Source organism: Mustelus asterias, chromosome 8 (assembly GCF_964213995.1).
Source record: "Mustelus asterias chromosome 8, sMusAst1.hap1.1, whole genome shotgun sequence".
NCBI lineage: Eukaryota > Metazoa > Chordata > Chondrichthyes > Carcharhiniformes > Triakidae > Mustelus > Mustelus asterias.
This window is the reverse complement of record NC_135808.1, coordinates 52,257,796-52,279,534: the sequence shown is the minus strand read 5'-3', so window position 1 is coordinate 52,279,534 and position 21,739 is coordinate 52,257,796. Positions and strand designations below refer to the sequence as shown.

General features: G+C 42.1%; 1 protein-coding gene across 1 annotated transcript in view; it reads left to right on the top strand.

Moving 5' to 3' along the window:
* xpr1a (xenotropic and polytropic retrovirus receptor 1a) overlaps positions 1 to 21,739 on the top strand; it is a 323,914-nt gene that overhangs the window by 258,760 nt on the left and 43,415 nt on the right. Inside the window, exons 10-11 of the mRNA XM_078217964.1 lie at positions 1,148 to 1,313; positions 6,101 to 6,295. Coding sequence (XP_078074090.1) covers positions 1,148 to 1,313; positions 6,101 to 6,295 — 361 coding nt within the window. The remainder of the gene's footprint in view (positions 1 to 1,147; positions 1,314 to 6,100; positions 6,296 to 21,739) is intronic.

Below are 21,739 nucleotides of genomic sequence, written 5' to 3'. Positions count from 1 at the left end.
TTTTAGCTTTTTAAACTGAATCGCAAACCAGCTACAATTACCAGAAAGAGACATTTAAGAAGCTATCCGTTCTCCATGCCACCAATAGCTCAATGACCTCATCTAATGAGTTGCTGGATCATGTAACCAAAATTACTCAGCTTTGTTCTGTGGTCAGTGCTTAGTTACCTGCTCTCAACTATGACTGTAGTAGAGGCTTTGCAATTCAGGAGGTCACCAGATTCCCCATTGCTGATTTGCTTAAAAGTGGAGGACAGGATTCCTCTGCCGACATTCGGTATCAAACATCATGGAAGAACAATGGGTACCGGGCCAAAGTTAAATAGGATAATGGGAATCTATGGGACAGTGTCCATCAGCAAGTCAATGACTTCAGCAGCTGAGAGTGAAAATAGTTTTTTAAAAAATGAATGTCATCTTGGTCCTGGGACAATACAGCCTCCGCAAGGTATCTGCAGATTATATCATCATCCATTTTATTCCACTTAACCTACCCAAACCTGTAGCTTCGGCATAGCATTTTTCTGTGTTGTGGCAATTCAGTTTCACACACTAGTCATCCATGTAAGGGTGATGTGCCAATTTCAAGTTGGAAATATCTAAACTTGGAGCCAACAGAGTGATGAAACCTTCTAGTAGGACTGAATTTAAACCCGGACCCCAGGTTTGAAAGGACGCTGTGCCCAAGTTTCCCTAGTACAATATCAGTTTGTGTTCCACGAGTGAACCATTCCACCTGTGACATATTGAAAAATGATTTTCAATCATTTGAAACACTTGTTATTTACAAAAAGCTGGCAGTCTCTGATATTCCTTTCTCTGAAAACACCCAAATGTTCTCAGAATGGGATTTTCTTAATTTCAGGAAAAATAACCTTCACAGATACTTCATGGGTAACATTCTCACCTAGTTAATTGCATGCCTCTGCTGTCCGTTCTACTAGCGTATTTTTTTATTTGATATTTTTATCGTTGCTGCACACAAAGCGATTGTGATTGCTTGACAGTCATAGGAAGTCCGCAGGTCCAACAAGTGGCAGCACAGTGACCAAGGCAGTGCTATCTGAAGGAGTAATATATGAAGGGAAAGGGGAGCGGGGCAGTCCCTGCAAACTGTTGCTGATTTTCTTTCCTTTTGTTTCCATAGTTCAGAGTCTTCACAGCTCCATTCCACAAGGTAGAGTTTGCAGATTTTTGGCTGGCCGACCAGTTGAACAGCCTGGCTACGATCCTGATGGACCTGGAGTACATGATCTGCTTTTATAGCTTTGAACTGAACTGGGGCGTGAGTGAGGGTCTACTCGATACTCCAGGTAATATAAAGTCACAGTGTGGCTCCAAATCAGTATGGTTTCTACATCTAAAACAAATAACAGGTAGAAGCTAGCAGTCTATGGTTGCAATTAGCATCAGGGCTTTCATTTATAAAAATCTTTTTAGGGACCTCTAAAACCCTGGCATGTTCAATTCTGAACCTCATGAGGGATATATTGGCCTTGGAGGGAGTGAGTGCACATTCTTCAGAATTTTACCTCGGCTTAAAGGATTAAATTGTAAGTACAGGTTGCATAAATCTGTTGTATTCCCCTGTGTTTACACATTTGAATGGTAATCTGATTGAGGTGTTTAAAATGAGAAGGGTTTAGTAGCATAGAAACAGAGGAACTATTCTGGTGGAGAAATCCAGAATGAAGAGCCAAAGTCTTACAATTGGAACTAAAATGTTCAGGATTGAAATTAGGAAATACCTAGAGGATAGTAGGAATATGGAATTGTCTCACCCAAAAGGCTGTGGGTGCTGGGTCAATTTAAATTTTCAAGATTAAAATCAACATATTTATTATTAGGTAAAGATATTGAGAGATATGGAGCAAAGTGAGGTAAATGGAATCAAACTAAAGATCAACTGACATCTTAGTGAATAACAGAACAGACTTGAGGAGCTTAATGACCTACTTCTGAGTAGTCAAGTATACTATGTGATTTGGTTTGTAACTACTGAAACCAGCTAAGTTCCTTGTGATTCCTGGCATTGATTCCTGAGTTCGCTGATCTGACCCATGGAGCTTTCCCAGGTCAGTTTTTCTTTTTAGATAAAGTTTCACTTACCAGCTGCAGGAGATCTTAAAGTTTTTCACTGAGCACTCCAAACACCTTTTCATCTGCAAACGCCTGCAACATAAATACAATGGTTTAATTACACTCGACATTCAGACTGCTTCCAAAATAAAGTGCAAATAATTAGGTACATGCTAGCAGTCATTCTAGATTTCAATACTAAATAATCCTACTGGAAGCCACTGCATTTCCCAATAAAATGACCTTTTCATTTCTGACGGGTTAGGTATCTCCCCAACCAACCAGGCGCCCCAGCTCTTTAGGTCACTGTGGCTGATCCGATTGAAGCCAGGAAGCAGCCAGAATTCCCACTGTTGGTTGCTGCTTGGTGAAATGCACAATTTGTTGAACAAGTACAAAAGTAAACTTTGCTTTGATGAGATACACAGTGGAATAGCTTACTTGCTACTCACTCATCAAGCATGACTATTTGGCCAAAGTATCAGGTGGCTACAAGTACCCATACAACTATACCCCAGCATGATTGTCTTCAGGAGAGGAGGGAAGGAAATCTTTTCCATCCCAAAGTCTTCAAAAAGCCACTGTTTAAAAAAAGGAGGTAGACAAAAGGCAGGTAACTATAGGCCAGTTAGCTTAACTTCTGTAGCAGGGAAGATGCTTGAATCTATCATCAAGGAAGAAATAGCGAGACATCTGGATATAAATTGTTCCATTGGTAAGACGCAGCATAGGTTCATGAAGGGCAGGTCATGTTTGACTAATTTGCTGGAATTCTTCGAGAACATTACATGTGCAGTGGACGATAGGGAACCTGTGGATGTGGTGTATCTGGATTTCTAGAAGGCATTTGACAAGGTGCCGCACCAAAGACTGCTACATAAGATAAAGCTGCACAGTGTTACGAGTAATGTATTAGCATGGATAGAGGATTGGTTAACTAACAGAAAGCTAAGAGTGGGGGGTAAATGGGTGTTTTTCTGGTTGGTGATCAGTGACTAGTGGTGTGCCTCAGGGATCAGTGTTGGGATCGCAATTGTTTACAATTTACATAGATGATTTGGAGTTGGGGACCAAGTGTAGTGTGTCAAAATTCGCAGATGACACTAAGATGGGTGGAAGAGCAAAGTGTGCAGAGGACACTGAAAGTCTGTAAAGGGATATAGATAATCTAAGTGAATGGGCGAGGGTCTGGCAGATTCGTAAATGTGAGGTCATCCATTTTGGTAGGAATAACAGCAAAATGGACTAATATTTAAATGGTAAAAAATTGCAGCATGCTGCTGTGCAGAGGGATCTGGGTGTCCTTGTGCAGGAATCTCAAGGAGTTGGTTTGCAGGTGCAGCAGGTAATTAAGAAGGCAAATGGAATTTTGTCCTTCATTACTAGAGGGATGGAGTTTAAAAACAGCGAGGTTATGTTGCAGCTGTATAAGGTGCTGGTGAGGCCACACCTGGAGTACTGTGTACAGTTTTGGTCTCCTTACTTGAGAAAGGATATACTGGCACTGGAGGGGCCAGTATATCTTCACTGCAGAGGAGATTCACTAGGTTGATTCTGGAGTTGAGAGGGTTGGCTTATGAGGAGAGACTGAGTAGACTGGGGCTATACTCATTGGAATTCAGAAGAATGAGGGGAGATCTTATAGAAACATATAAGATTATGAAGGGAATAGATAAGATAGAAGCAGGGAAGTTGTTTCCACTGGCGGGTGAAACTAGAACTAGGGGGGGCACAGCCTCAAAATAAGGGGAAGTAGATTTAGGACTGAGTTGAGGAGGAACTTCTTCACACAAAGGGTTGTGAATCTGGAATTCCCTGTCCAGTGAAGCAGTTGAGGCTACCTCATTGAATGTTTTTAAGGCAAGGATAGATAAATTTTGAACAGTAAAGGAATTAAGGGTTATGGTGAGCGGGCGGGTAAGTGGAACTGAGACCACAAAAAGATCAGCCATGATCTTTTTGAATGGCGGAGCAGGCTCGAGTGGCCAGATGGCCTACTCCTGCTCCTAGTTCTTATGTTCAAGGCGTTAGGTGACCCATTGTTTGAAACATGGTAGGTGTGTGCATATTGAAACAGACGGAATTGCTGACTGGTGGGCATGTTCACCAACATTCCCCATAATTTTTTTTATTGTACCCAGACTATTAATTTCAATGTGTGGGCCCTTTAAATTTTTTTGTACAACCTTGCACACACGGTGACTAAAAGGAGCCAACGTTTGGGTTGCCATGCAGATTAGACGGAGCATCAGTGCTGATCCATAATATGATTCGGAACTACAAACATTTGCCTTCTGTAAGTAGCAGGCAATCCTCTGTGCTGGCAATGGGATGATGCAAGGAAGCTTAAGAAAAATGCAGCTTTAGTTGCTTATCTCAGCAGTGCTTCAAAAAAAATTCTGAGCCAGTGCTTCCAATAATTCTATTAAGATTTCCAATGGAAGGGTTTGTGAATTGCAAGGGAAAATTTAACTTGATTCAACCCATACAAAATGCATCTGTCATCAACACACAGTTATTTCATGCTTGGTATATTTTATTACTGTTAAACATAATCTGTTCAGAATTGTGGGAGCCAGGGGAATTTACATAATTGCATATGTGGCCAGATTTCAGAATGTATCTAGAAGATCTTCAACTGTCTATTATGAGGAATGCTCAAATTTGATTTTGGATGTAAGCATTAGCTATCCTATTCCATTTGCATTATCCACTTGAAATATATATTATGTGCTCACTAGGATTTTTTTATGTTGGCCCCTGGGTCTCAGGAAAGTGAGCTACACACATTGTGCACTCAAGTCAGCCTCTGTGTGGGTTACAAACTGTGCCATTTTGAAAAGTGATGAATGCACCAGATGTTAATGTTTTGGCATCCATAAGGTCAAACTAACATGAAGAATGACCACTTTGGGAAAGGTATCAGAGGATCATGTGTGCCCATGGAACAGCAACCCAGTGAAACCATAGAAACCCTACAGTGCAGAAGGAGGCCATTCGGCCCATCGAGTCTGCACCGACCACAATCCCACACAGGCCCTAACCCCACATATTTACCTGCTAATCCCTCTAACCTACGCATCTTAGGATTCTAAGGGGCAATTTTTAACCTGGCCAATCAACCTAACCCGCACATCTTTGGACTGTGGGAGGAAACCGGAGCACCCGGAGGAAACCCACGCAGACACGAGGAGAATGTGCAAACTCCACACAGACAGTGACCCGAGCCAGGAATCGAACCCAGGACCCTGGAGCTGTGAAGCAGCAGTGCTAACCACTGCGCTACCGTGCCGCCCGTGTAACAGCATCTTTGGGTGGTTATGGTATTCTTTCCCTCTAGGTTTAAAATCCTCTTGTATCTTTTTTGTCTCATTTGTTGCTTTCTCCTATCGTAGCTTAAGTGCTTTCAGTTGGAAACCTATTCTGATCCCTTTATGATTTAGTGACCCCTGTTTCAGGAAGATGATACAGAAGAATTAATCAACAACATGATTACACCATACTTGATTATCTCTTGATATGACAGTTACACAATGTTGAACAAAAGCATAAACTATGGGACAGTCTCCTTCAACTGGCACAAGTGGCTGGTTATAATTGGAAGACTTGCATATTTGGTGTGAGGAAAGTATTATCAGGTTCTCCTCCAATTCGGTTAGCTTTCCATTTGTACAAGTATTCCTTGTTTTGTAAAAAAAACAATTAAAGTCAGTCACGTATCTTGAGTTCAAGCATTATGTAGTTATAGCAACTCATTGTTGAGATTGGCTTCTGCAGCAAGGCATTGTTGATCTTTGTGGTAGGAAAGATTAGTCAGTGCAGATTTAAAATGTCTTTGTTTAACCTGACCACCTATTGCTGTTATATTGGCATCTTGGTCAAAATATAAATGGGGAGAATGGCTAATTTGCAAACAGACTAAAGGGGGTGGGCAGACCAAAAGGGGGACAGTGAAAGATTTTGAGACCTGATGTTTATGCTGTTGCAGTTGCTGATTTTATTTCCTTTTTGCTCGTTACAGGCGATCACGTGTGCCACAGCTACTCCTATGGAGTAAGAGCCATCATCCAGTGTCTGCCTGCATGGGTGCGTTTCACCCAGTGCCTGCGCCGCTACCGAGACACCAAGCGAGCGTTCCCTCATCTGGTCAATGCCGGGAAGTATTCCACCACTTTCTTCGTGGTGACCTTTGCTGCTCTCTACAGTACACACAAAGGTAAGACAATGAGAAGCAAATTGCTCCCCTACCCTATGCACTGATAATTTGGAATTTGATTGAAAGCAGTGGTTTAAGGACCATGATTTAAAGAAATGTGACAGTGAGTGTGATTCAATGAATTACGCAGGGGAAGTGGTAACTAGTGTTGTTGTTCCTCAGATATTGCCTTCTTCATAGTATAATGTGAACAGATCTATCTTTAATCTGCTGTTTCTCTCATTTCCCTTAGCAGTCTCTGAAATCCACTTTCAATATGATGAAAAGCATTTAGTGCCTGTAGGCAGTTCTGATGTATGTAGATTTCTCTTATGGTTTGTCCCCCTGAGATCAGAATACAGGGATTGTGTAAATGTATAATAAACCACGAGAAGTCACTGGGCTAATAAGAATTTCTTATTAGTGCAGCTGCAACAACATTACAAGTTTGTTCTTGTGTGCCAGTTTTACAGATCGTGTTTCAGATTTATAGAAAATCTCAAATCGTCACTGCATTCTCCATCTATTATCTGAATTCAAAAATGTTCAATAAAAATGGGAAAATTAATGTTTTAACTAGTATTTTTGGGTTCAATTAAATTTGTACCCTAGCAATGTGCTTCAGCCCTACACTCAGAGCACTGCACCTTTTGTAGCAGTGTGCCATTGTATCACTTGCGACATATACCATGCTCTAGCCCATGAACGAGAGCTAAACAAGAAATGTATGCAGAAAACGCTGGAAATACTCAGCTGGTCAGGTAGCATTTGTGCAGAGAGAACAGAGTTAAGATTTCAGGTCGATGCTCTTTCACCTCAAGTGAAACTAGTTACAGATTTAACAGTTTTGCTTGCTAATAAACTGATAAATAAACTTCTTCCAATTCTGATGATAGATAATAAATGGAAACGTTAACTCTGTTTTCTCTCGTCACAGAAGCTGTCAGACCTGTTGAGTGTTTCCAGCGTTTTCTGTTTATATTTTAGCTTTCTGACAGCTGCAGTATTTAGCCTTTGCAGATTTTTAAACAGCGAGATCAAACAAAACAGGAATAGAATTCAGGGTCATTTCGTGCAGAAAACTTGCATCAACAAGAACAGATCAGAGGCTGAGAATTCCTTAATAAGCAGTGCACCTCCTCACTCTTCAAAGCCTGTCCACCATTGACAAAGCCCAAGTCAGGATGAAATACCTTCCATTTGCCTGAGTGACTGCAGTTCCAAAATTCAAAAAGCTCAACACCATCCAGGACAAAGCAGCCAATTTGATCGGCACCTCATCCACCACATGAAACATTTCTCCACCATTGACGTGCACTGACAGCAGTGTGTACGATCTACAAGATGTAATGTAGTAGCACGTCAAGCCGTCTTCTACAGTACCTTCTGAACCTATGACCTCTACCACATAGAAAGGTAAGGGCAGTAGATACATGCAAACATCACCACCTGCAAGTTCTCCTCCAAGCTACTCACCATCCTAACTTGGAATATCACTCTTCCTTCATTGTCGTTGGTTCAAAATCCTAGGACTCCCTTCCTAACATCTCTGTGGATTTACCTACATCACTTGGACTACAGAAGTTCAAGAAGATGGCTTACCCCCACCTGCTTGAGGACAATTTGGGATGGGCCACAAATGCTGGTCTTGCCAGTGGCAGTCAGGACCCATGAAGGACTAAAAAAGCACAAATGGGTGATTTTGATTCCATCAAAGTGGACTAGCTTTGAAGTAAATTCCTGAGGTGAAAAGCCAACGTCTAATCATGGTCTAATCATACCGTGCAATGTCCTGGCATAAAAAAGAAATTAACAGTTCACTAAAGAACCTAAATGTTTTGTGTTATGTTTATGACTCCAGAGCTCAATCATTAGATGTACTGAGGATTGTGTGAGGGAGGTGTGTGTGTATAATATATACACGCACGCACGCACAATGCCAGAATTGGAAGAGCTCAAATATCTTGGAGGATTTTAAGGCTGGAGAGTGTTACAGAGATAGGAAGGGGCCAGGTCTTGGAAACATTTGAAATTAAGATGTTGACAAACATAGAGAAGAAAAGGCAAAAGCAAAATAATAAAAATGCTGAAAATCTGAAATAAAAACAGAAAATCCTGGAAATACTCAGCAGGTCAGGCAGCATCTGTGGCAATGGATTGTTTCCGAGGCTGTTGAAGGAGGTCAGGGAGGAGATAGCAAATGCTCTGAGGATGATTTTCTAATCCTCACTAGATACAGGGGAGGTATTGGAGGATTGGAGAAATGCAAACGTAGTTCCATTGTTTATAAAGAAATCGGGGAAATACCAACAATTATAGGCCAATTAATCCTACATCGGTAGTGGGCAAATTAGTAGAATCAGTCCTGAGAGATGGGATTAACTGTCACGTAGAAAGGCATGGACTAGTCAGGGATGGTCAGCATGGATTTGTTAAAGGAAGGTCTTGCCTCTCAAATTTGATTGAATTATTTGAGGAGGTGACAAGAAGGTTTGATTAAGGTAGTACAATGGATGTTGGGTACGTGAAATTTAGCAAGGTGCTTGACAAGGTTCCACATGGCAAGTTGGTCAAAAAAGTAAAATCCCATGGGATTCAGGGTAATGTGACAAACTGGATCAAAAGTTGGCTTAGTAACGGGAAACAAACGGTAATGGTTAATGGATGCTCTTGTGAATGGAAAGTTGCTTCAAGGTCGTGCCTCACTAACTTGATCGAGTTTTTCGAGGAAGTGACAAAGGTGATAGATGAGGGAAAGGCAATGGATGTTGTATACATGGACTTCAGTAAAGCCTTTGAAAAGGTACCTCATGGTAGACTGGTACGAAAGGTGAAGTCACACTGGATCAGAGGAGAGCTGGCAAGATGGATACAGAACTGGCTTGGCCATAGAAAACAGAGGGTAGCAGTAGAGGCATGCTTTTCTGAATGGAAGGCTGTGACTAGCAGGGATCAGTTCTGGGACCTTTGTTGTTCGTAGTATATATAAATGATTTGGAGGAAAATATAGCTGGTCTGATTAGTAAGTTCGCAGACAACACAAAAATTGGTGGAGTTGCGGAAAGTGAAGAGGATTGTCAGTGGATACAGCAAGATATAGACCGGTTGGAGACATGGGCGGAGAAATGGCAGATGAAGTTTAATCCGGACAAGTGTGATGCATTTTGGAAGGTCCAACGCATATAGGAATTATGCAGTAAATGGTAGAACCCTTAGGAGTATTGATAGGCAGAGAGATCTGGGCGTACATGTCCACCGATCACTGAAAGTGGCAATGCAGGTGGATAAGATAGTCAAGAAGGCATACGGCATGCTTGCCTTCATCGGTCGGGGCATTGAGTATAAAAATTGGCCGGTCATGCTGCAGCTGTACAGAACCTTAGTTAGGCCTCATTTAGAATATTGTGTACAATTCTGGTGACCACACTATCAGAAGGATGTGGATGCTTTGGAGAGGTTACAGAAGAGGTTTACCAGGATGTTGCCTGGTCTGGAGGGTATTAGCTATGAGGAGAGGTTGGATAAACTCGGTTTGTTCTCACTGGAACGAGGTTGAGGCGTGACCTCATAGAAATCTGCAAGATTAAGAGTGGTATGGACAGAGTGGATAGTCAAATACTCTTTCCTAGGGTAGAAAAGTCAAATACTAGGGGATATAGATTTAAGGTGCTTGGGGAAAAGTTTAGAGGAGATGTGCGAGGCAAGTTTTTTTACACAGAGGGTGAAGAATGTCTGGAGCGCGCTACTTGGGGAGGTGGTGGGAGCAAGTACGATTGCGGCATTTAAGGGGCAACCAGACGAATACATGAATAGGATGAGAATGGAAGGATATGAACTCCGTAAGTGCATACGGTTTTAGTTTAGGCAGGCATCATGATCGACGCAGGCTTGGAGGGCCGAAGGCCCTGTTCCTGTGCTGTATTTTTCTTTGTTCTTTGGTCCACAGGATTCGGTGTTGGGATCCTTACTGTTTGTGTTATATATTAACGATTTGCACATGAACGTGGGGGGCATGATTGGGAAATTTGCAGATGACACGAAGATTGGCCAAGTAGTCGATACTACACAGGATGGCTATAATCTCCAAACCGATGTAGATAGTTTGGTGGAGTGGGTGGTAAAGTGGCAGATGGGTTTTAACATAGAGAAATGTGAGGTCATACATTTAGGGAGTATATATTAGATAGGAATATACTTAGAGGGGTAGATAGAATGAGAGATCTTGGCATACAAGTACACAAGTCCCTAAAGGCAGCAATTCAATAGACAAGGTTGCAAAGGAGGCCTATGGAATGCTCTCCCTCGTTGGCAGAGATGTACAATATAAAAGTAAGGATATAATGTTGGAATTGTATAAAACACTGGGAAGGCCACAACTGGAGTTTTGTGTGCAGTTGTGGTCTTCACATTACAGGAAGGACATAATTGCTCTGGAGAAATTACAAAGGAGGATTACAGGAATGTTGCCAGGGCTAGAAATGTTTGCTACGAGGAGAGATTGGATAGGTTGGAACAAAGAAGGCTGAGGGATGACTTGATTAAGGTGTACAAAATTATGAGGGGAACAGATGGAGTGGACAGGATAAAATTGTTTCCCTTGGCAAAATATTCTAGAATCAGGGGACATAAATTCAAGACAAGTGACAGAGATGTAGGGGAGACTTGTGGAAGAACTTTTTTACGCAGAGACAGTTGGTGTCTGGAATTCGCTGCCCAAGTTGGTGGTGGAGACGGAGACCCTAAACTTTTTTTTAAAGTACCTGGATTTGCACCTTAAGTGCTGTAAGCTACAGGACTATGGGTCGGGTGCAGGAAGGTGGGATCAGAAAGGGCATCTGGGTGTCCTTAGACTGGCATGGACAAGATGGGCCAAGTAGCCTCCTCCTGTGCTGTAACCTTTCTATGTTTCTGTGTGCAGAACAGCCTGAAATAGCCAGCATACTTAATGCCCGCCTTTGTTGTTCAATTTATAATTAGAAATCATAGAAACTCTACAGTGCTGAAGGAGGCCATTCGGCCCGACAACAATCCCACCCCAGGCCCTGTCCCCACAACCCCACACATGTACCCCGCTAATCCCTCTAACCTAAACATCCCGGGTCATTATGGGCAATTTAGTGTGGCCAATCAACCTAACCCACCCATCTTTGGACTGTGGGAGAAAATCAGAGCACGCCCTGAGGAAACCCACGCAGACGTGGGAAGAACGTGCAAACTCCACACACACAGTGACCCAAGCCAGGAATCGAACTTGGGTCACTGGAGCTGTGAGGCAACAGTGCTAACCACTGTGTCACCATGCTGCCCCAGAACAGGGAATGTTTTATCACGAGTTGCTTTTGATGCAGAGACTATAAGATAATTTAAAAAGGAATTAATAAAGAATTTAAAGAAGAAACCTAGGTACGATGAGTTGAAAGGTCTTATTGTGTGCTACAAGTGCTGTGAATCAGTGCCTTCAAGAGGGGTGAAAATTAAAAAAGAGAATACAAAATGAGACAACAAACTCTTTTGACGCTGACTGCAGCCTCCTTGCTTGAAGAATTGTTTATGGCTTTGTTGCTCATGCATTGCAGTATCCTCATTTGTAGAAATCAAAATGCTGTCAATCAGTTCTCCATGAGTGTCCTCCATTAGCAGCAAACATGAACCCACACGTGTAGTAAATGTAGCTGATCTCATTTAATTGCTTCATTTAGTCTTGTCATGGGTGTGTTTAATTTGAAAAGGCACTATATTCATCTGTGCAGGACTGGAAAGGTTCAGACCGTTTTCTCAAGGTCTTGCTCTTTTCTGAGCATAATTAGAGAAGAGGATTTTTCATCATTATTTTCAAGCTAATTTGACAGTTGATTTCCATTTGCTTGTTCAAATAACCTCATCGTTTTGGAGACAGTAGAGACTTTAGATGCGGGGCCACAGTGACTGAACAAGACAAATTCCATTTTCCTCACACAGGATTATGAGATTACCGGTATTTTGAGATCGCATCTGGGATTCTGTCCTTGTATTCCTTGAAAAAGACAAGCAATGATTTTACTAACAGGATGAAGTCTCTTCTATGTTACAAAATTGACTTGGGACGGTCTGAACTCGGTTTTCATTGAGCAACACAAAACTAATTCACAAGGAGTCACATAAATGGATGGATGTGTGGAATGCTGTAAAATTTACGTTAGTGTACGAGGAATTTAAAATGTATCGGCATAAAATAAATTGAGCTTTTTGCTATATTTGGCTTTAAAGTAAGTGACATGAGAATATTTGATCCTGGCACTGATTGCAATAATGACTTAATTCATTGCATTGATGGGCGCCAACAACATTTCAATTGATGTAAAGAAGCAATCCACATGTAAGATTATTGTCACATCCAGTTTTGATCTGTCATGTGCAGCCAACCATGTGTACATAGACAAGGCCTGCTGCACATATGTAATGGGTTCCAGGCATGTTTTGTGTCTGAATCATTGATAAAAATGGAATCGAATGTAAGTACTGGCAATGTTCTGCTCTTGAAGATGGCACTGTAAACAAGTTTTCAGGATGATTGTGGAAGAAGATTTGTACAATGTATAGTCCAAATTCATCCATTACTTCTGAACTGTGAGACTCTTCATACATACCATGAAGGTCTATGATTTAAAACATGGTCTGCAATGAGATAGCTGATCTCAGTCATGGCAGCAATGCAGTTTCTGCAGTTAGTGCTGGTGTCACAGGACTAGGGAAACAGAAAATAGAGATTCTTTTTCTACATTGTCCTTCACTGACATGAAAGCTTTCAACTATGATGCTCCATGTAAGTAAATGACCTCCTGACATTAACAGTGTGACTTAAGCAGGAAGAATGCTGCAACAATTCAATGGAAAATCATATGACTGTTACTTCAGAAATTGAGAATGCAGCCTTGACCTAAGCTGCGTGGGATATGAACGGTGTGGGTTTTTTTTCTTGTAACTTTATCGATTATTCTTGAGTTATTTTGGAAATCACATTCCTAAATTAATTTAATATTTGCTTTTTTCATAAAATCATAGCACAGAATGAGTCCAGTTAGCATGTTGTGTCCATGTTGGCTCTCCACGAGGGTAAATCAGCTAGTCACACTTCCCTTCACTTTCCTTGTAGCCCTACAAATTTTTCTCTTCTGATGCATTTTCAATTCCCTTTTGAATGGAAAGTTCAATAGGAACGAAGTTTTTCCCTATCTACTCTGCCTAGTCTCCTAATGATTTTGAAAACCCTTATCAAATCTCTTCTCAGCCTTCTTTAAGGGAATAACTCCAACTTCGTGGAATTCCTACAGTACAGAAGGAGGCCATTCGGCCCATCGGTTCTGTACCAACCACAATCCCACTAGGCCCTATTCCTGTAACCCTGCACATTTACCCTGCTAATCCCCCTGATACTAGTGTCAATTTAGCATGGCCAATCAACCAAACACGCACATCTTTGGACTGTGGGAGGAAACCGGGGCACCCGGAGGAAACCCACGCAGACACGGGGGAAAGTGCAAACACCACACAGACAGTGACCCGAGGCGAGAATTGAACCTGGGTCCCTGGCGCTGTGAGGCAGCAGTGCTAACCACTGTGCCGCCCAAAACTTCTTCTCTTCATCTTTTTAAGGTATGTTCTCCCATGTTCGTCCATTTTGGTAGGAATAACAGCAAAATGGACTATTATTTAAATGGTAAAAAATTGCAGCATGCTGCTGTGCAGAGGGACCTGGGGGTCCTTGTGCAGGAATCTCAAGGAGGTGCAGCAGGTAATTAAGAAAGCAAATGGAATTTTGTCCTTCATTGCTAGAGGGATGGAGTTTAAAAACAGCGAGGTTATGTTGCAGCTGTGTACGATGCTGGTGAGGCCACACCTGGAGTACTGTGTACAGTTTTGGTCTCCTTACTTGAGAAAGGATATACTGGCCCTGGAGGGGCCAGTATATCTCCACTGCAGAGGAGATTCACTAGGTTGATTCTGGAGTTGAGAGTGTTGGCTTATGAGGAGAGACGAGTAGACTGGGGCTATACTCATTGGAATTCAGAAGAATATGGGGAGATCTTATAGAAACATATAAGATTATGAAGGGAATAGATAAGATAGAAGCAGGGAAGTTGTTTCCACTGGCGAGTGAAACTAGAACTAGGGGGCATAGCCTCAAAATAAGGGGAAGCAGATTTAGGACTGAGTTGAGGAGGAACTTCTTCACACAAATGGTTGTGAATCTGTGGAATTCCCTGCCCAGTGAAGCAGTTGAGGCTACCCCATTGAATGTTTTTAAGGCAAGGATAGATAAATTTTTGAACAGCAAAGGAATTGAGGGTTATGGTGAGTGGGCGGGTAAGTGGAGCTGAGTCCACAAAAAGATCAGCCATGATCTTATTGAATGGCGGAGCAGGCTCGAGGGGCCAGATGGCCTACTCTTGCTCTTAGTTCTTATGTTCTTATGTTTCTTGGTTGCTTACTATTGTGAACTGGCTGCTAAACTTCGTTCAATGCTGCTGTGTAATTAGATCCGAAGATAGTGAAACAGAAGGTGATTCTTTCCACTGATTTTCCTTCCCTTGTAAGAAGTCTCACAACACCAGGTTAAAGTCCAACAGGTTTATTTGGTAGCAGAGGTGACTGACCTCTGCTTGCAGGTCCTAACAAAATCATTTAGTACAAATTCAGTGTCACCCTTCGACCCACAGCAGCAACTGCTAAGCAAGATTGTATGCTAACTTCAAAACATACCTCCCTAAGCATTAACAGCACTCTGAAAACACACAAGCTTGTTTTTCAAGGAAATGATCACAATGTGTTATTATTTGGTTCCAACTCTGCTTCTAACCAATACAAGAAACAAGAATACAGCTTTTTAAAAATTAATTCATGGGATGTGGGCATCACTGTCTCAGCCAGCATTTATTGCCCGTCCCTGGTTGCCCTGGAGAAAGTGGTAGTGAGCTGTCTTTTTGAATTGCTGCAGTCCATGAGGTGAAGGTACACCCACATTGCAGTTAGGGAGGGCAATTTTGGGCCCCCGTGGTGCCCAAAAGCTTGGCTGAAGAGGCAAGTTTTAAGGTGCGCCTTAAAAGAAAGAAGGACCAGAGAGACAGAGACATAGAGGTTTGGGGAGGGAGTTCCAGAGCGCAGTACCTAGCCAGCTGAAGCCATGGCTACAAATGATTAAGATTCGAGATACGCAAAGAGCCAATAAACCTGAACTTGTAATAGATAGACTTAAGGTTACAATCCCACATGCAGGTCATGGCAAAGCATTCAGCCTGTCGAACAAAACACAGAATGAGGAAAAAAATGTCACCATTGCTACATAGCGAAATCGAAGCTGAAGGGTGACCTATGGGAATGTGTCAGAATGGGTACTCTCTTATCAGAAGCAATGGCATATTCATTTTACTTTCATCTAGGAGATTGTTACCAATACTACAATCTAACTGGGACAGCAACTGGGCAATTTTAGACCACTCTGGGGAGAAAGGTATTGTACAGTATGTGCAGAAAGGATACATTTCCATCAATTTACCAACAGGAAAACCTCCTAGTATTAAAGAACTGGCCATGTCCTAATTCCTTTCAAAGGCTTGTTATGCTAAATATAATCCAAGATCATCATAAAACATCATGAGAATGACACAAATCGCACACGCTCAGCCCCCTAGTGGCTCCATGAGGTTCTCCAGCCAGACTGGACACAATGGCACATATTTCATCCCTGGTTTACTGATCTGTATTAAAATACTGCAGATGTTACAAATAATCGCAGTCCCATTGGGCTAAAGACACAAAGATCAGTTGGGGATCCTCATAACTGTACAGATGTTGGGTGAAGACACAATTGCACTAGCCATGTAAATACTGTGGCTACAAGAGCAGGTCAGAAGCGAGGAATCCTGCAGCGTGAAACTCAACTGACTCCTCAAAACCTGTCCATCATCTACAAGGCACAAATCAGGAGTGTGATGGAATACCCTCTACTTGCCTGAATGAGTGCAACTTCAATGTTCAAGAAGCTTGATTCCATCCAGGACAAAGCAGCCCACTTGATTGGCACCCATTCATAATCATTCACTCCCTCCACCACTGATGAACAGTGGCAGCAGTGTGTGTATCATCCACAAAATGTGCTGCAGTAATTCACCAAGGCTCCTTGGGCTGCACCTTCCAAACCCACGACCACTACCACCTAGAAGGACAAGGGCAGCAGATACATGGGAATACCATCACCCGAAAATTTCCTTCTAAGTCACTCATCATCCTGACTTGGAAACATATCGCCGTTTCTTCACTGCTGGGTTAAAATCCTGGAACTCCCACCCTAACTGCACTGTGGGTGTACCTACACCTTGGGGATGGCAGCAGTTCAAGAAAGCAGCTCACCACCTTGGGGGACAGAGAGGGGCTGAAGGTGAGGAGACAGGGGACTGAGAGCCGGGCAGGTGAGGAGACAGGGGACTGGGGGGGAGGTGGTGCAAGCGGCGGTGGGGGGGGGGGGGGGGGGGGGCAGATGAGGAGACAGGGGACTGAAGGGGGGGGCAGGTGAGGAATCAGGGGATAATAAGAATAAGGCAAACCAACCCAGCCCAACCCAACAAGTTCCAACCCTCAGGATCCAATGGTAATAGCATGAGTACTTAGAACTCACATTTTGTGAAGCTGTCCCTTTTAACAAGCCAGACATTGTTCATTAATTTGGAGGCACGACAATGGTCTTTCCTCCCATTCATAACCCTTTATAGCTATTCCCCTTGATTTAGAATCTGAAATAATTCCTAACCCAGCAAGGACGGTGAGTTTAGCAAAGGAGGGAGGAGAGTGAGGATAAGGCTCCCAATTATTTAAGGTATTTTTAATCTCTATTCCTTGCTATCTTAGTCTTAAAAGTATGTGACACTACACATTGGTAAAGTTGCAAAACTGCTCTTGAAAGGGGCCTGAATCTTTCTAGTGGTAGGGAGGACTGTGTAAGGACGAAAGGGAAAGGATAGCATACATTTTAATACTATCAAACCTGTAAATTCCTTGTGGTGGGACAGAGGGAAACATAGAAACCCAACAATGCAGAACAAGGCTATTCAACTCATCGAGACTGCACCGACAACAATCCCACCCGGGCCCTATCACCGTAACCCCACATTTTTACCCCACTTTAACCTACGCATCCCGGGACACTAAGGGGCAATTTAACATGGCCAATTAACCTAACCCGCATATCTTTGGACTGTGGGAGGAAAGCAGAGCACCCGGAGGAAACCCACGTAGACACGGGGAGAACGTGCAAACTCCACACAAACAGTGACCCAAGCCAGGAATCGAATCCAGGTCCCTGGAGTTGTGAGGCAGCAGTGCTAACCACTGCCATTCTGTACACAATGCATTATTTTGGTATTATTCAGTATACCATTGCTGTGTGTAATTCCTCGCTTAGATCAGAGAAGGTGGAGCAGAATAGAAGGTCAGGGATGGGTGGAAGCTCAGGAGAGATTGCCAAAGGTGTCATGGACACAAGTCAAAGGGAGTGTTGATGGTAGTGTTAAAGACTAAATACAGTGATAATAATGATGAAAGGTAACTCAGAAGAATGCATTAATAGCAGAACAAGGAATGTTCCGATTTAACCTGTTCTATTATTTTGTAGTAGTGTTAGCGACCACACCAGAATTCTCACTTACATCAGGAAGCCAGATTAGACCACAACAATTTTTCTATTTTGGCATACATGTGAGGCTAGGATACTTCATTCAAGGAGTACTTCTGCTGACAAATCTTTTATAATAAAAACAAACTTTATTTCATAACACTGAAGCAATTTAACAACATTGAACGATAGTTAAAAAATGAAAGGAAACAACTTTAATTTCTAACTTATCACTATTTCAGTTCCAAATAAGCAGCATTCTCTGACAGACTTAAAATCCCACTTTAAGTACAGTTAGCAACCATAAATATACTTGCTATAAGGGGGTGTAGTCAGTCTTGAAGCTTTCAGAGAGAGATTGAGTTTCAGAGCAGCTTGCAGACCTCTGTCTTTAAACAAACCCCAGCTAGAACTGAAAGCTGCTTTCTCTGCCTAGCTTCTCCCATAAACCATATTATTACATGAGCTAATCAAAACCCCAGGGGAAATCTTCATCTATAAACAAAAATCCATTAGCTCTTCTAAGTAAACACTGCGTGGCTAAAATGAATAATTATCCTGCTCTCCCAGCATCTGAGCTGCAGTCCTGCCAGACATATTGTCCGCCTGTCGAAAAAAATGAAATTTTAAAACATTCCTCTTAAACATAAAAAAACTATTACAACTATTAGCATCACAGTAATACACACTCTATACATTGCCCTGAAACCTCCCCTAACAAATGCTGTCTCAATTTTTCAAGTGTTCTAATTTATATTTTACTCATATCGAACAGCATAGTAATGAATCAGCATTGTACACATTCTATTGCCTCAATATTCATCCGATAGTGTAGTCTTATCAAAATCGTCTGTTCATCTATTTTTCTGTTTCATCTACTTTTGCTGGTTACAGTTGACAGATGACCCTTGGCCAGGACACGAGGAGAATATCCCTGCTTCTCTTTATCTATCTGAGGAGGTAGACGTTCTCAGTTTAATGCCCCACCAAAGACATTCATCTCCAATGATCTTCTTCTTTGATTCTCCTGGAGTCAGATTAGTTTAAATTAATCACCTCAGTCTTTAGTTGATTTTTTAAAAAAAGGCACGAGTCCTATCACCAAACTGATTTATAGTTTATTGTGGCCATATCTACTTGTTGTTTTGCTTAACCCCCTCCACCAATCCCCCAAATCACATTAGTAGAACTATATGGAGCATCTTATGTTCTATCTCGCACACTTGTCATCAAGTGCATGTCATCACCAGCCTCATCTGGCACCATATGTGGGCTTAAAAATCCTTCTCATCTTCAATTCATTCCTAGTCTTGTGCTGCCCTACCTCTGTGATCTTCCCCAACACTGTCACAGCCTATGCCTTCTATTTTCCAGCTCTTCTATAATGTACCCCCTGCATCTGATCCATCGCTATTGGTGGAAACTGTGATGATGGAACCTTCAGCCACATCCCCTTGCATTCTAAAACTTGAGTCTTACATGTCCTATCACTTGTCTTCAAAATCTTCTTCAAAACATACCTCTTTGACTGTGCTTTCAGCCAATTCCCCTGCAGGCTGTCTATAGTATCTCCAGTTTTGTACCATGGGATGTTTTGTTAAATGAAGAGTCTTGTCCAAATAAAAGCTTTTCTGCTGCATTTCATTCATCTACGTGAAAGTTCTGTCAAAGTCGGCAGGTTATTTTCTAGAAGTTGTGCAGAAATACACACCCTATGAATAGAGTAGTGCTTCCCTGACAATCAGTGACCTGTATTCAGCTTCTCCTAACGTCCTTCTCTAATGAAGGGACCAATCCCTGCATGGATGTGATTCCACTGAAACCGATACTGAATCAGGATCTTTAAGCATGGTGAAGAAGTAAACATTGGCAAGTGCCACTGGTCATCGCGACCAAGCCCCACCTAACCTTGAACAAGGTCCACACAAAGTGCTTTCCAGTGGTGTGCTGCTGGATAGGAAAAGGAAACCTGGGACATTTTTTCTTCCTTAGCCAAGAAAGGTTTGAGATAATAAAGTCTCTCAGCCGGATAGGTCATTTGGTCCATCTTATCATTGTCCCTTCAGAAAGACCTTAACATCCCTCGTTATAGAAGCTAAAAGTTTCTTCGGAGATTTCAGAGCTCTCCTTGCCTTCACAAATCGCTTTACATCTATCTTGAACTTGCCTTTACCTGTGACACTCCTCTTCCGTCCTCACATTTAAAATCATTTTCCATGTTTCCGTTTATACACCTTTTGAAGATTTGGCATCAGCTAATTCAACACACACACCAGAAGTCAAACTTAGCATCTTATACTATGTTACCCTGCATCTGTTTATTAAAAATTATGTTGCAATTCCAATGCAGATCCCCAGATGAAAGATCGTTGGTGACCTGCTGACATGAGAATGATAAGTGTAATATCAGCCCTCATGAGTAGTTGTTTCAGCATAAGCAAGAAGGCCTCGTGTGTTAAAATCCATTTCTTACTCAGAAATGGAAAGGTGGTGTTTCTTTGTGCTAGAGTCAGTTAACTTTAGGACACTATGCTCTTTAAATGCTTGAAATGATTCACTGGAAAATTAGATGCCACCTAACAAACCAGAATGCGGTTTACAGAGATTGTATGCGCCTTGTACAACATGTCAATCTGCCGACCTGTAAGTTTTAAATCGAACGTTGCCTGTAAACTCAGTGTAACCCAGGAAGAGAAGTCCATAGATTCTCATTGAACCAGTGGCCCCACAGCATGTGTCACACATCCATCTTGTTTTCAGACTGATGACGAGCATTTTTGTGTGGTATTGACACGGCTGGAATTTATGCTCTTTATCAGGATGTAGTAGGCATGTTTATCTGTAATCCCAGTGTCAGTGCTCTCACCACTCTACAATGCTGTCACTGTAGTAACATAGCCTGCCACATATAGTTCTAGTAAAAACTATGCAATCCACTACATCTCAATTGCAGCCAGTCTGATAGCTGGTGTATATCCTCAGCCATCAGTTATGCTTTTGATGACAGAATCGTGAGGAGCTGCATTGGATTCAACAGCCATAAACACCCTGTTATTAATAATCATACACTATTTCTACTGATGCAAGCAACATTTTGCGGGTGATAGGAATTTAGTGCTAATGTCATTGGATTAGTAATCCAGAGGCCCAGTGTAATGATCTGGGGACACTAGTTCAAATCCCACCGTGGCAGCTGGTAGAATTTAAATTAATTTAATAAGTTTGGAATATAAAGCTAGTCTCAATAATGGTGATCATGAAACTATCATCGTTGTTGTAAAAACTCATCTTCACTTTAGGGAAGGAAATCTGATGTCTTTACTTGGTCTGGCCTACATGTGACTCCAGGCCCATAGTTTAGGTGATTGACTCTCAAGTGCCCTCTGGATTGGCCGAGCAAGCCACTCCATTCAAGGGAGAGATGGGCAACAAATGACTCCACATCCCATAAAAGAATAAAGAACAAAGAGCTTAAATATCATGGTCCACCTTGATCATGGCAGGAGGTGCTAACACACTGTATTTACAGGCTAGTTCTCTCCCCATTGCTTGTATTAGTAATTCAAGCAGGTTTAAACTGGGGTAGCAGTCGCGCAAGACCGGAATTGTAAGAGATGTTGGTGCAATGTTAACACCACCAATCCCACATAATGGCAACAGCAGTGACTGGGAATCTACCACCAGTGGGAAGAGTCGGATTTGGCCATGTAACTAACAGGCTGATGCATGGTACTAGAATGCAACCTAAACAAGCAGCAATATAAAAAGTGAAGCAACATGCTTAAAAAAAAGGTGGAGAGTGCTTTGTCATCAATAATGGG